The sequence below is a fragment of the Cupressus sempervirens genome, chromosome 7 (assembly GCF_028749045.1).
Source record: "Cupressus sempervirens isolate cs-2001-9-10 chromosome 7, ASM2874904v1, whole genome shotgun sequence".
In the NCBI taxonomy this organism is placed as follows: Eukaryota; Viridiplantae; Streptophyta; class Pinopsida; order Cupressales; family Cupressaceae; genus Cupressus; species Cupressus sempervirens.
This window is the reverse complement of record NC_143124.1, coordinates 833,707,162-833,723,691: the sequence shown is the minus strand read 5'-3', so window position 1 is coordinate 833,723,691 and position 16,530 is coordinate 833,707,162. Positions and strand designations below refer to the sequence as shown.

At 31.3% G+C, this 16,530-nt stretch overlaps 1 protein-coding gene across 1 annotated transcript; it reads right to left on the bottom strand.

The window, feature by feature from the left end:
- Positions 1–14,923: 14,923 nt before the first annotated feature.
- Positions 14,924–16,270, bottom strand: LOC149549970 (secreted RxLR effector protein 161-like). The gene is made up of 2 exons (XM_089794406.1): positions 15,891–16,270; positions 14,924–15,095 (listed from the first exon to the last, which is right to left on the bottom strand). Exons 1-2 carry the CDS (start codon positions 16,268–16,270, stop codon positions 14,924–14,926), a joined length of 552 nt encoding a protein of 183 aa, XP_089650532.1.
- Between the last annotated feature and the right edge of the window lie 260 nt (positions 16,271–16,530).

Sequence of the window (16,530 nt, the reverse complement as noted above, 5' to 3'; positions counted from 1 at the left end):
CATAGTGAGATCATCTAGATATATAACTATAATCTAGTCCTTTAGATCAACAAACATTTTACTCATACACCTTTGAAATTTGGCACTAGTATTGATGAGCCCAAAGGGCATTCTGTGATATGCAAATGTACCGCAAGGAGTAGTGAATGTTTTCTTATGTTGGTCCTTCTCTTCCACTTCAACTTGATTGTAACCTAAGAACTCGTCAGACATGGGCATCATTTTAGATCTAGCCACTATTTGTAGTAAGTAATCCATATTGAGGAGAGTGAGATTATCCTTTAGAAATGCTTGGTTCAAATTATGAAAATCAATGTAGATTCTTATTTCTCCATTCTTCTTCCTTACTAGTACTATATTAGCTACCCAGGTGGAGTGATGGATGAGATAGATAATATTGCTTTCAACATTTTATCTACTTCCTGAAATATGGCATTTGCTACCTTAGGATTATAATTCCTTTCTTTCTATTGGAAAGGGGTTGCATCAAGTTAGAGGGGAATATGATGTTTTATCTCCCCACCTCTATAGCTTTTCAAGTCTTCATAACTCCAGGCGAATACATCTTGGTATTCTATAAAAAGCAACTTAGCAGCTTCTTTCTCTTTTGGTGAACAACACTTCCCAATATTGATCATTTTAGGATTATAGACATCACCAGTATTTACTCCTTCGCACTCAGTAGTGGTAGGTCCCTTTTTCACCCTTTTTTTCTTTATGTAGGCATCATGTCTATTAAATAATTTTTCCAAAGACACAAAGTATGGGGGAATGATATTACCTCATAATTGGCTTTCACCCGTTTGATTTTATTTTACCTCATGATTAGAGTCTTCATTATTACCTTCATTAGACTAATTTTTGGAAGTACCCTTGTCATTTTCTAAGAATGATTGCAAGCTCTTGTCATCTTCAAAAACTTGCCAAGATTCTATACTATCTAGAATAGAGGCTCAATATATAATCTCGATCTAGTACTTCTTATCTTTAAACTCCAAATGAGGTAGCAATAGAGAAGTATAAACTGCTAAGGAATCAGCTTTTTTGTTCATCTCCCTTGGCACTACTTCAATAGAAAAATCATCTAGGCCTTTTATTTTGTCCCAAACTCTATTTCTATAATTCTTCAACTTGTGATTCTTCACAGAGTATTCCCCTTTAATTTTTCTTACAATGAGCTCTGCATCACCTCAAGCTTTCAAGATCCTTTTTCTTTTTTATTTCATTGTCATTATCCCTAGTAGTAAGGCATCATACTCTGTAGTGTTATTCATATTTCCAAACTCCAATTTGAAGGCCATGGGTTTAGGTTCTCCCTTAGGGGGTATTAACACTACACCTATGCTAGATCCTAAAGAGGAACGACTTCCATCAAATTCTAGTGTCCATATGCCTGTTAAATATTTTTCCTCATTGGGAATTCCTTTCCTTAGATTTTCATTTCTTTGTTTATCTAGAACCTCTTTAGTAAATAACATGTAATTTCTAAACTCCAGCTCTTGGTAGAGGATCTGAGCTTTAGGATCATCTGATTTTAAGATAGTAAATTTTGCCATTTCTTTAGGTTCTAATTTGACTTTCTTACTTCCTATGGGTATGACTGCCTAAGACCAGTTCAACTTTATTTCTTCTCCTAAGTATTGACAAAAGCTTCTACTCAAGAGAAGCCCATAGCTTGCTGGAATATCTGCCACTAGAATGGTCAGTAAAAGTTTCTTTTCTGGATGAGAGGCTAAGGCTACTTGAGCATCTTTAATCTACCCGAGCAAGGGTACTTGTTTAGCATCCATAGAGTAACACCTCCCATGAACTTTGGTAAGGTTGAGACCCAGGGATTTGGCTATAGAATAAGGCATAACATTATCTAACACACCTAAATCTACTATGTAATTGCTCAACTTACATCCATTGATATATAGTGAAATATAAAATGGATCAGGTTTTTGCCTAGGAGAGGTTGCTAAAATAGTAGAATCCTCTTGATTAAATAGGTTAGATGTCAAGGTTTCATCCCCTTCTTCAACAGTCACATTGTGATTTAAATCTGAAGTATTCCCTTTACATCGATCTATGGGTCTATTCAAATCAGAGGGGTGAGACTTCAAATAATCTATAGGGGAAATTTGGATTTTTGATTCTTCACATAATTGAATGAAATCAAAAGAATTTTGCCCTTACCCATTTGAAAATTTGATGCTCCTTGATCAACATGAAAATTATTCACTGAGGGACTAGGATCATTCCTATGAGGATGACTGGAGGATTGATTCTTTAGCCTTTGACCTTGAGTAAGCACTGTATATGAAGTTCCATCAATGGTTGCATAACATTTTCCTTTTGGTTCCAAATCTAACTCATATTCCAAAAATAAATTTCCAGAGTCACCATTTGAGTATGAATCTAAATCCAAAAAAGGAGTTACAGTGTTCAACTCATTGGTGGATAATAACTACATCATACAAGCAGTTTCTAGACAGCTCTCACTATCATGATCCATTATCAAATGAAAGACACACATATTTCCTTTCTTTGGTGCTGCTTAAATTAGCAACCTAGGTTGTGAGACTATGAGCTGTGGAAAATTTTTATCATTGTTCCTTCCTGGAAAATTTTGATAATTCTGCCGGTAGGAATTATTTAATCAAGCTAATTGTCTTTTTACTGCTACCAACTCATTTGACAATTTTTGAATCATTTCACTAGAAGATGTGGTGTTACTGGAACTTCCTTTAGTTTGAATTTCTTGCTTCCATTTTCCCGTGAAAATCAAGTCATCTTCAAATTCAATTGCCTTCTTTTGTGCATTTGCTAGATTCATGGGATGTGCCCTTCTCAAGTTATAATTTATATTTGGGGGCATCACACTTATAAAGAAGGTTTTCAAATTACTCGTAGTGGGCCTATTAGCAGTTGGAATTCTACTAGTAATTTTATTGAAATTAGCAACAAAATCCCTCATACTCATGGTAGGTTTCTTTTTAATAGATGTCAATTGTGTTAACAAGACATGTTCATCTTCTGTAGTCTTGAATCTTGTCTCAAAGGCCATTCTCATTGTATCCTAATTAGTGATCGAGCCATCATCTAGATGATAGAACCAATCTATTGTACTTTCTATCAAGGTTTCCACAATTAATCGTACAGCAACATCCTCATGTGCAAATCCTAAGATGTAAGTAGTTGGAAAGAAGGCTTTAATGTGTTCATCTGTGGTAACCTTCCCATCACCTAAAAATTTAGGGAAATTATTCCTTAAACTAGCTGGGAGTGGATGATAAATTATTAGTGCTAATGGTCATCTTGCTACAGCCCACGGAGTAGCCATAATTATTCTGGCAGGGTATGGTGGAAAATTGACAACTAGGGGAGCAATGATTCTATGTAAGGCCAATACCTGGTAGGTGGTATGTGAAGTGTTTTGATTCTTAACAGGGGAAGGCTCTTCTTTTCACATTTTTGTTTGGGAATGTCTAAGATTGGAAAACCAAGTTCTCTTAGTTTATAAAAAATAGAGTATTGCTCACCCTATTCTTTGGTACTTCTGAGGAACCTTGTTTGTTCCAATGCTCTGGGTTAGTTTTATCTTTGAGCTTCACGTCTCAATTGTCTTTTTGCTCTTCAAATGTCTCTCCTCTTAACAACCTTTTCTAAAGCTTTGGTTCTTGATTCTTCCTCTTCTAGTACTTGGCTAGCATTTCTATAATGTTCAATGTTCCTCCTATTTCTCCAAAAAAATGTATTGAGGGATGAAATTATGTGTTCTTGGTTATCTTAAAAACCAAGGTTAGGTTGGAGCATTGGAAAAATGTTCTTATGAGGTAGTACCATTTTTCCTCATGATATAGGCTTATTAGTCAAGTGACTATTTATATCCCCAACAGAGTCACCAAAATTTCATTGGTAAACATATTTGTTCTTTTTTTATTATGACTATTGAATGCTTAAATTATGAAAAATATCTGATTAATAGTAGTTGTAAAGCCACTTTTGGATAGACTGGCTTTTTTCTGAATTAATAGGTATAGCTCCCTATGATGGATTTGCAATGAATTATGTTGTATTCCTAAAATTAATATGGGGGTGTGTTCTTGACCCAAGAACAGAAGAGGTAAAACTGAGCCAGACCTAAATAGGATCTAACTTAGGAAAAAAAAGATTTCTGAAGAATTGATTAAGTTCATGAACTCACACATCTTATGAACTCACAAAGCTTAATGACTTAAAATAGCATAATAACTAATACTGAACTAAATTAACTAGAATCTGAACTATAGTGAAGAAGAAGTTAACTGAAAGGGAAATTTTTTTTTAAAAGATTCCTCTTTGAACATGCAATGACACTACTTATCACATATGTTTGCTACCTCAAAACAAGGGAATGAAACTGTGTACTTTCCTTGCTTCAATTCAGATAGAAGAGAAAACATATAACTAACAACTAATAGATATGGAATAGAAAATAGTTGATACAAAATACCATTCAATCAAATCTACAACATCAAGTACTTCACACCAAAAATTCGCCGACCTTTTATTAATCTTTCAATTTCATACATATAGAATTTTGAGATGACCATTACAATAGAAGTTCAATCAGCTCATCTCCTCAAAGAATGAAAAATGGCAAGAAACTAGTTTGTCATATTGCAATAATTACATAAGAAAGTGAAAACGGGACAGAATGTGAATCATTTCATCATCATCCCCTTTTCTACTTTTTTTCTATAGGCCTTAACAACAACTATGATTGGAATTAGCTATTCATGCCTAGGCACATGTATGTTGGTGTATCTCAAGAGCCACTTAGAATGCTCCCTGGCCAACTTTTTCAAAGCATTCAATTGATTTGGCGATTCCTCCATGGCCACATGTATGCATCCTAAGTTTCTAGAGTTTCGCAACTCTATTTTGATTACTAGAAGATACATCAGTCAGACTATCTAAGAATTTGGAGAAATTCTCCTTTGTGACATTTATCCCAATGAGTGCTTTCCCTTGGCTACTAGTCTGTGAATTTGTATGTCATCACCTCAAGAGTTCAAATCCTCTGTCTTGCATCTTCTTCGCTTTATCATCTTTTTCCTTAAGTCCTTTTTTCTGCTAACAAGATCATTTCTGAGTTGGATTGCATGCTCTAAAGCCATTTGAACAGAGGTTCATATCCCTTTGGCAAGATTTTTGCTTCAATGGCTTCCTTTGCCTTCATTTGAATGATCATATTCAGAAGAGAGATACAATCATCACTCTCCACTCTCTCTCTAACCAAAGTACTACTATTTGCTAAGATGTTATCCTTCTCTATACAAATCTAATAGATTTGATCCCAATAATCTTATTAAATTGTGTTACATTAAAATATAAGATATGTATTCTGATTTATTTTCAATTGATTAGTTGATATTTTATTTTTTTATTATTCTTCTTAATCATTAAACATAAGCATTGAATATTTAACTAACTTTTCTATTATTTTGATTTTAAAACATAATTACTATATATTTCAATTAATAATAAAAATATACAAATAATTCATTCAAAACCACTAGGTGTCTTTTTTTTCCAAAACTACTTCAAATTAATTTACAACTTTTAAACAAAATATGAAGATAAAATAATGTAGAAAAAAAAATCCTTCGAAATAATTCATTATATTCAAAGATCTATACTTTGATATTTTTATTTTCATTTTAAAGTTTCCTTCACTTTTTTAACTTTCACTAAGTCAACTTCAATTAATGAATTATATATATATATATATATATATTTATATATATATGAAATAATAAAATAAGAAACTTAAAAATTATAATTTAAAATTTAAAAATTCATAATTTAAAATAAAATAAAAATCATAACTATAACTAAGAATGAACCTAGCGTTAAAAATATATATTTGAAAAATTACTATCTTGAAATAATAAACATATTTTACATAATAACTCTACCACATAACTCAACCTAAAATCTCTACCAGTCTTTACTAAAACAAAGTTGGTTAAATACTTTCATCCATTCAAGATGGGCAAGGGATTTTTTAATTATGATAAGAAAGCTAGCATGATTTTCGATCGCCACATTGGTGTAATAGTTTAACTTCACATGGATTGGCATCATTTGTCGAAGATTTGCATATGGCTAACTTAAGAAAACAAAAATCCAGTGCCCCTGGTTTTAGGATTACATTATCTTTTCTTTTGAGTTATCCTTTTGTACCATGATCCATCTATTTTCTATATTTCTAAATAATCTTTTTAGTCCTCATCTTTTCAATTTGGTTTTCTATTAATATATATATATTAAAAGATACTATTTCAAAATAATAAACATCTTTTGCTTAACCTCTATAGTGTATGAAACAAGAGTTCTTAAAGAGCTAGAGTCCCTACCTTTGTGCAAAATAGAATATAAATTTGCCTTCAAAGTCCTAAGAGTTGCAATTGTGATTGTGTACATAAATAGTTGTTTAATATAATAATATTAATAAATGTTTATAATTAGTAGCACGATGTAAAAATTATAATGTATATATGTCAAAATCATTGTGAGTAGTCTTCATATTAAGCTTTAAATCACAATATGTCTTCTAAAACCTAAATATTAACACACTTTTTTCTCCCTCAAATCTTAAGCATCCCACAATGATTGAGATTCTTCTCATTTCTAGACTCTTGTATTATTCATTCACAAATTTATGTGATTAGTTAAAATTCTTCTCATTTCTTGACTCGTGTATCATTCATTCACAAATTTATGTGATTAGTTTTCCACACTCCATTTAAATATTAATATATAGTAGCTTCAAATTTAGATCGTGTGAGAGTTTTTAACATCACACTCTATGATATAGGAATTATTACTTTAACGAGTATATTATGTTTATCTATTGGCATTAACAAAATTAAATTTTAATTATGGAGTTAAAATAATAGATACTAGTAATTAATCTTGAAATAGTTAATTTTAATTGTCCTTTAAAGAATAAATTATAAAATTCAACAAATTATTTTTTAATGATTCAAAATATAATTCGTAGAATTCAAAATATTATTAAGATTGTATAATATTTTCATTGTTTGCAATATTCTAATGATGTATTAAAAAATAGAATATTGGTTTTTTAAATATTTGTGAGATCTTCAAGAAATTTATTTTTCTTAATTTAATTATTGTATCACTATCTGTATTAGAACTATTTTTTTTAAATTTAAGATTTATTTTTTAGTAAATGTATTGAAAGGTGATAATATAAGCTTGATTTCAATATTAATTTGCTATTGTGTTTCTTACATCCTTCATTTTAAACAATAAACAAGATGATTTTTCATTATTAAGTGTGATAAAATTATACTCAATATTAATTTATTTTAAATAATAAAATCTAATTACGCTAAGAGGCATTTATACAATGGTAGCACAAATGCCCAGCACAAGAATATGTCAAGATTCCTTGTCAATAAAAAAGAAAAGGGAGTAGTTACAAACTTTTAAATTAAATATTAAATTATTAAATCATAAAATATAAAAGCATTCCCAAAATAATAGCTGCTGAAATAATAGGAAGCCAAATGGAGGCCGAAATAATAGGCCTAAAAAATAGGGCCCGAAAAAGTAGGACCCAAAAAGATAGGGCCCAAAAAATACCCCCCAAAAATAGGGCCAAAATAATTTTAATATGATTTTTTTTTTATTAAATATAAATTTGTATGCACATTCATGCTTATTTTTTGTGGCAACAGAGGGAATTTGAAACAAATTCATGGAATGTAAGAAGACGTCCATTGGGGGATATGTGGAGCCTCTCACAAATTATAAAATAAAGGCTCCTCCTTTCATTTTTGCTTTATGTTTTTGAAAGAACAAAGATGTGGAGATTACTGGAGTATTAGATTGGAATTTTTGAACAGGAATAGATTTTAGTTTTGCAGTAATTTTTTTGTAGGTGAGATTTCTATTTTTTATTTAGATTTAGATGTGGATGTCGATTGAGATTCATAATTAATTATAATATTGTACTTTGATTTATATTTCAAGTTAGAATTCTATTCAAAATTGTTTAGGCTTGCATTTAATAGTTTAGTCTTGCATGTTTAATTTACATTTAGATTTGCATTCTAAATCTATTTGATTTATATATTTTATAATACTTTTTATTTGCATATTTTAAAAGTGCATGTTTCAAATTAGTTTTAGATTTGCATGTTTCATATTAGTTTTAGATTTGCATATTTCAAAATAGTTTTGGTTTCAATGTTTTATACTTGAATGTTTCATAATAGTTTTACATTTGCATGTTTTGAAGTATTTATATTTTCATATTTCAAAATATAAATTTATCATTAATGTGGATGACACTGTCACCATATCAATACAATTTGTATTTTATTAAAGTTAATGATTTATTTAAAGTAGATGAATTATATATTTAGTATATATTTTATCATTATTAAATTATAAAATAGAAAAATATTCTCAACATAATACCCGGCCAAAATAATATGAAACCAAATGGATGTTGAAATAATAGGGCCCGAAAAAGGGGAAAAAAAAGGGCTCGAAAAATAGGACTCGAAAAAATAAGGCTAAAAAAATAGAACCCAAAAAAATAGGGCTAAAATAATTTCATAATTTTTTTTAAATATAAAACATTTTCTTTTTGTTAAATATATTTTTGCATGCACATTCATGTTTATTTTTTGTGGGGAGTGGAAGAATTTGAAATAAATTTGTGAAATATCAAAAGACATCTATTGGGGGATGTAAGAAGCCTCTCATAGGTTATAAAACAAATGCTCCTAATTTCATTTTTATTTTGTGTTTTTACAGGGAGGAAGAGGCGAAAATTATTGGAGCAGATTAAAGTTTTTGAAGAGGAGTAGACTAAAGTTTTGGAGTAATTTTTTACATGTGAGGATTTTAGTACTATTTTCTATTTTTCATTTAGTTTTTCTTTTAGATTTAGATTTAGTTATGTATTTATATTTAAATGTAGATTTAGTTTTAGAATTAGTTATAATATTCTCCTTTGATTTAGATTTCAATTTCAATATGTTTCATATAGTTTAGCCTTGCATATTTGATTTAGATATTTGATAATACATTTCCTTTGTACATTTTTAATGTATGTGTTTCGATTTAGTTTTACATTGCCATGTTTCATATCAGATTTAGATTTACATATTTCAAAATGCTTTTGATTTACATGTTTTAGATTTGTATGTTTCATAATAGTTTTATATTTGCATGTTTCAAAATATTTATACGCTTCATGTTTCATAATAAAATTTAATCTCTAATGTGGATGGCAAGGTTGTCTTATCAATAAAATTTGTCTTTTATTTAAGTTCATGATTAATTTAAAATAAATTAATCATATATTTAGTTTAAATTTTGTTATTATTTAATTAGATTATGTATGTGTTTTATTTAAATATTTTCTATAGTATATATAGAGTTTTATTAATATCCATATTTGTAATATTTGAAAAGTGGAAGGCAATGCTACCATAGTTCAAACATTATAATCTAACTATTTCATTTAAAATAGTTTTGATTTTTATTTATAATATTTTGAACATTATTCATTTGAAAGAATTTATATTATTTATTCATACTTTTTTATTCTAATTATTTATATATGTTGATGTTTGTTTATAAGTTTATAGGTTAATATTTGAGTTATGGATGCCTCGAACAGAACATCATTTGATACTAGCCTGACTACTTCAACAACCTCAAATGATTTCTTTGAGACAGAGTTTGACAAATGCCTACAAATAATTAAAGAGATATGCACAAGCATAATTAAATTTGTGGAGAACACAATATTTCCAATTGACTATGTTGAGGAAATGGAAGGAATGCATATGAAAGATGCATACAAATTCTTGCATGATACATCTACAAAAGTGGACAGGTTTCCCTCAATGATGGAAAAAGTCTTCCACAATCATTGTTCAAATAAAAGTCACAAAAGAATCCTAATCATTGAAGAATGTGACATGTATTTACACCATTACAAAGATTTTTTTTTTATATATAGCTCATTCTTTTCTCTGGTTTCAGAATTTTACTTCTTTAATTTGTTATGTTGGCAGTTTTGACTCCCCATTGTTCTATGTAACTTTCATGAAGAAGAGAACAAGAAAAATTAAATTTATTGTTGTAAAAAACATGTATTCAATGGATGTGGCTACTGAATATATTAATTAAGAAATAAAATCATAAGTCTAAATATATATCCTTAATGATAGCCATATTATTAATTATAATTCTTAATCATTGCAATAAAAATTGCATTGGTATTATTAAAAATTCAACAATATATAATTTTCTCACATCATCATGGAGAAATAATTTTCATAAAATTGATTCTTTTATATTCTTTCACACTTTTTAAATCATCTAAATAGTTGTGTTCGGACTTATAATTTCTCTTTCATGAATTAAAATTTTTCCACTATTCGAGTCATTTGTAGAACATATATTCTGGTGAAACACTGGGTGAATGTCCTTCTGGGGAAGAAGGAGGTCAATAAATCACAAGGGCTCCCTGCTTCTTATATTTTTTGCATGTTGTTAATCCGCTAGTTTATAGACCTTTTTGGTTTTAAGGCTATCATGCCTTTGCTTTTGTTAAGTGACTTTAGCTTGTTAATAGGAATTTTGTTTAAATCCTATAGTTACTTTTATAATTATAGTATAAACTTCTATTCATTTTTTAAAAAGCATTAGGGGTTAGTTATGTTTTGATGGTTGTCTATTGGTAGTCATCTAGCTTGTTTGTAATGGGCCAGCCCCCCCATTTCAGCTACTTTTATTTCAAAAACATATATCCCACATTTGACCATTGTTGTACTCCAAATACTCAAACACTACACCTAAATCTCATACTTCCCTTAACCATGTCCCTTATTTTAGTGTAACATTTAACCACTTATTAACCCTAACCATAACACTAAGTTTCATATAAATGAAATTGTAAACCTTGGATCCTAACTCTAACTCTTACTCTATATATGAATGTACTAAGAATTTAGTGAATTATATACCTTAACCTAATCCTATATGTACTAGTAACTAGAAATAATATTATCTTTTTATAAGTGGATATATATATATATATATATATATATATATATATAGAGAGAGAGAGAGAGATTAGGGTGGGTATCTAGAGAGCAAGGAGAGAGATTAGAGGTCTATTTAGAGAGCATAGAGGGAGAGAGAAATTGGAAGGTGTATCTAGAGAGTAGGGTGAGAGAGATAAGGGGGTGTATCTAGAGATTAGAGAGAGGGATTAGGTGGTGCATCTAGAGACTAGAGAGAGAGAGAGATATTAGAGGTTGTATTTAGATAGGGGGAGATATCACTAGGTGAAATTAGATAGTAGGGGATAGTAGGGAGTGAGGAAGGGAGGGGGAGAGAGAGAGAGAGAGAGAGAGAGAGAGAGAGAGAGAGAGAGAGAGAGATTACATTATTAAAATGTTTAATAACTTGTATCACAATAGCACTAATCATCAACAATATAATAGGATTAACCCACATAAAAATTTAACTTAACAGTTACCCTAACACTAAGGTAAAATGTAATAATAGCACTAACATCAACTATAATATGATTGACAACCCAAAAATAACCTTAATCACAATAATAACACAAACTTTAACTCTAACTCTAACTCCAACTCTAACTCTAACCCTCTAACTCTAACTCTAAATCTAATTCTAATTATAACCCTAATCCTAATTCTAATTCTAACCCTAACCCTAACCCTAACCCTAACTCTGACTATAACTCTAACTCTAATTCTACCCCTAAACCTAACCTTAACCTTTTATAACCCTAACTCTAATCCTAATTCTAACCCTAACCTAATTCTAGCCCTAACCCTAAGCATTATTATAACTCTAATCCTAACATTAATTCTAACTCTAATGCTAATTCTAACCCTAAAACTCACCCTAATTTTAACCCATATTCTAACTCTAACCCAAACTCTAACTCTAACTCGAACTCTATCTCTAACCCTAACCTGAACCCTAATTCTAACCCTAACTCTAACTCTAACTCTAACCTTAACTATAACTCTAGCTCTATCTCTAACTCTAACTCTAATTATAACCCTAACACTAACAATAGCCCTAACCATAACTCTACCCCTAATACTATATATAATGCTAATCCTAACATTAACATAGTATGTAACTCTAACCCTAACCCTAATTCTAATATTAACCCCAACCCAAATTCTAATTCTAACTCTAACCCTAAATCTAACTCCAACCCTAACCCTAAATCTAACCCTAACCCCAACTCTATCTCCAACTTTAACTCTAACTCTAACTTGATCCCTAACTCTAACTCTAATTCTAACCCTAACCCTAACCCTAACCCTAGCCCCGATTCTAGCCCAAATTTTAACCCTAACCCTAACATTAACCCTAACACTAACACTAATAGTAACCTTAACCCTAATGCTCAGCCTAACTCTAACTATAATCCTTGTGCCAACCCTAACCCTAACCCTAATTATAACCCTAACTCTAACTCTAACCCATGTTCTAACCCTGATTTTAACTCTAACTCTAACTCTAGCTCAAAATCCTAACTCTAAATCTAACCCTAATCTTAACCCTAATTTTGACAATAACTATATTTGTAACCCTAATTCTAGCCCTAACCCTAATTCTTACCCTTACTCTAACCCTAACTCTAACTCAATCTCTAACTCTAATTATATTTGTAACCCTATTTCTAACTCTAACCCTAATTCTAATTCTAACTCTAACTCTGACTCTAATTCTACCCCTTACCCTAACCCTGACCTATACAACCCTAACTCTAATCCTAATTCTAACCCTAACCCCAATTCTAGCCCTAACCCTAACCTAACTCTAACCCTAACTATAACTCTAATCCTAACTATAACCCTAACTATAACTCTAACTCTAATTCTCACCTTAATCTTAACCCTAACACTAATTCTAACCCCAACTCTAACTCTAATGCTAATTTTTGAATCCTAACCCTAAGTTTTGCCCTAATTCCTAGCCTAAATCTAACTCTAACTCTAGCCCTAAGTCTAACTCTAACTTTATCTGTAATTCTAACCCTACCCCTAATTCCAACCATAACTCTAACTCTAACTCTAACTCTAACTCTAATTGTAACCCTAACCCTTACTCTAACTCTAAACCTACCCCTAATCCTAACCCTAGCACTGTATATAACTCTAACTCTAATCCTTGCCCTAATTCTAATCCTAATCCTAATCCCAACCATAACTCTAACCCTAACCTTAAATCTAACCCTATCCCCAACTCTATCTCTAACTTTAACTCTAACTCTAACTTGAACCCTAACTTTAATTATAATTCTAACCCTAACCCTAACCCTAATCCTAACCCTATCCCCAATTCTAACCCTAACTCTAACTCTACTCTAACTCTAAATATTATACTAACACTAACACTAACATTGCCTCTAATTTTAACTCTAACTCTAATTTTAACCCTAACCCTAACCCTAATGCTAACCCTAACCATAACCTTAACACTAACCCTAACCCTAAATCTAACCCTAACCTTAATTCTAACCCTAACTCTAACTCTAACTCTAACTCTAACCCTAACCCTAACTCTTATTCTAACCCTAACCCTAACCCTAACTATATTTGTAACCCTAATTCTAACCCTCACCTTAATTCTTACCCTTACCCTAACCCTAACTCTCACTCTAATCCTAACTATATTTATAACCCTAATTCTAATCTTGACCCTAACCTTAATCCTAGCTCTAACTCTAATTCTAACCCTAACCCTAACCCTAACCATAATTCTAGCTCTAATTGTAGCCCTAACCCTATCAATAACCCTAAAGCTAACCCTAACTCTAATTCAAACACTATCCCTCACCCTAGTTTTAGTCCTAATGCTAACTCTAACTTTAACCCGTAACCCTAAACTTAGCACTAACCCTAACCCTAATTCTAACCTTAACCCTAACTCTAACCCCAACCTCAAACTTAACACCAACCTTAACCATAAACATAACTCTACCCCTATCTCTAACCCTAAATCCAACTCTATCCTAATTGGACTCTAACCATAACCCTAACATCAACTTTAATCCTTACTCAAACCCTAATCCTAACCATAATTATAACCTTAACCCTGACTCAAACCCTAACCCTAACCCTAACCCTAGCCCTACTATAACCCTAACCATAACCATAACTCTAATCTTAACCTTAATCGTGAGCATAACTCTGACCCTAACCTTAACCATAAACATAACTCTACCCGTAACTCTAACCCTAAATCTAACTCTACCATAATTGGACTCTAACCTTAACCCTAACCCTAATCCTAACTCTAAACTCAACCCTGACTCAAACCCTAACCCTAACCCTAACCCTAACTCTAACCCTAATCTTAACCATGAGCATAACTCTAACCCTAACCTTAACCATAAACATAACTCCACCCCTAACTCTAACCCTAAATCTAACTCATTGGACACTAACCTTAACCATAACCCTAAATTTAATGCTATCTCAAAAACCTAACCCTGACTCTAACCCTAACCCTAACTGTAGCCTTACTATAATTTTTTAATCTATAAAAAACACAATATATTAAATTTTTTAAAAATTGTTTTGAAGCATAACTTTATGCAACTCTAATTAAAAATTAATTAACAATTTTATAATAACCTTGGGATTAAATAAAAATAGAGACTTTGGAAACGATTACATATATATATATATATATATATATATATATATATATATATATAATTACCTAGATAATATTTTAGGGAAATCTCAGTACACTGATAAGCTGTTAGCTATACCCTAAAAAAATCAACATTCAATGCCTAAACTACATGTTTTACCTAAAAGTTACAATGTCACTGATACAATCACCTGTCCTTAGTAGACTTCCATGAGCAATATGTAACAGATGTTTCTAGACACAGAGGTGTTCCCTGGACACTGCCAAAATAAGTGCTACAAAGCTTCTTATTGGGTGAAGCAGCTACTAGCCGTATCACAACTGATCTGCCCAAGCAACACTTATGGCTCTCACACATCCTGTAAATAACACACTTCAAAAAAATTGTGATTTAAAAAGGCTAAATTTTCCTTGATAAAAAGTTGTCATCACTCTTGTGAACACCTTTGCAAGACTTTGTTAAGAATTGAAAGACAAAAGAATACTAAATGATTCTGGGAATGACTTTCATCTTATTGAACAATCTAGGCTTATAAATAGCCTTTACAATGTAAACTAATTGAGAAAAACAAGAGCATGTTGACAGCATTTTGACAACTAATCAATATGATAAGTGCAACAAGAAATGCTAAACAAGATCCCTAAAGACTAGGGCTTATTCAAACTGAAAGAGAAAACTAAACTAAACTCCTATCAGATACCTAAACAGAACTCCTAACAGAAACCTAAACTTTCTCTTTATTCCCTCCCTTAAACTAGTTCCCAACTACAACTAGTTTAAATCAAGAACTTGGAAAACTCCCAATTGACTTCAAGACCTTTGAAACACATCCAATGTGATGGGCTTTGTCATCACATATGCCAGCTGATCTTGTGTTCCATAATAAACCAACTCAACTGCTCCTTCTCATGTGAGATCACGAAGAAAATGAAAGCACACATCTATGTGCTTGCTTTGACCATGAAACATAGTATTCTTTGATAGTTTAATTGTGGAACTATTGTTACAAAAGATTGCAGTACACTTACTTTCCTCCAGACTCAGCTTCTCAAGTATCCTCTTCATCGAAATAGCTTGACTAGCACAAGCAGTTGTAGCTACAAATTCTGCTTTAGTGGTTGACAATGTGACTATAGGCTATTTTCTTGAGGACCAGGTAACAGCTCCAGAACCAAACATGAAGACATAGCCTAATGTACTTTTCCTATCTTTTACATCTCCTGCATAGTCGCTATCTACATAACCATCTAGAACTTCACACCCTCCCTTCTTGTAAAAAACTCGAAGTCCAATGGTTCCTTTCAGGTACCTTAGTATTCTCTTGGCTGCCAACAAGTGTAACTCAGTTGGTTTAGCCATGTACCTACTAATCAGGCTTACTGCAAACATCATGTCTAGCCTCGTAGTTGTTAAGTACATGAGGCAACCCACCATCTGCTTAAACAAAGTCTCATCAACACCAACCCCATTCTCATCTTTAGAAAGTTTACAACCTAGAACAATGGGATTATGGACCGAATTGCTATTCTCCATCCTGAACCTCTTCAACACCTCCAAAGCATATTTTCTCTGGAAATTTTTAATTCCATGTTACCTCTGCAACACTTCTATCCCAAGAAACAACATCATTCTTCCCAAATCGGTCATATCAAACTCCCTCAAAATAGAATTCTTAAATTCAGCAAACATAAAATCATCATTGCTAGTAAATATTGAATCATCTACATATAAACTGACAATGAGAATCTTACTTCCCTTATTTGTTTTAATGAACAAAGTATGTTCACTATAAC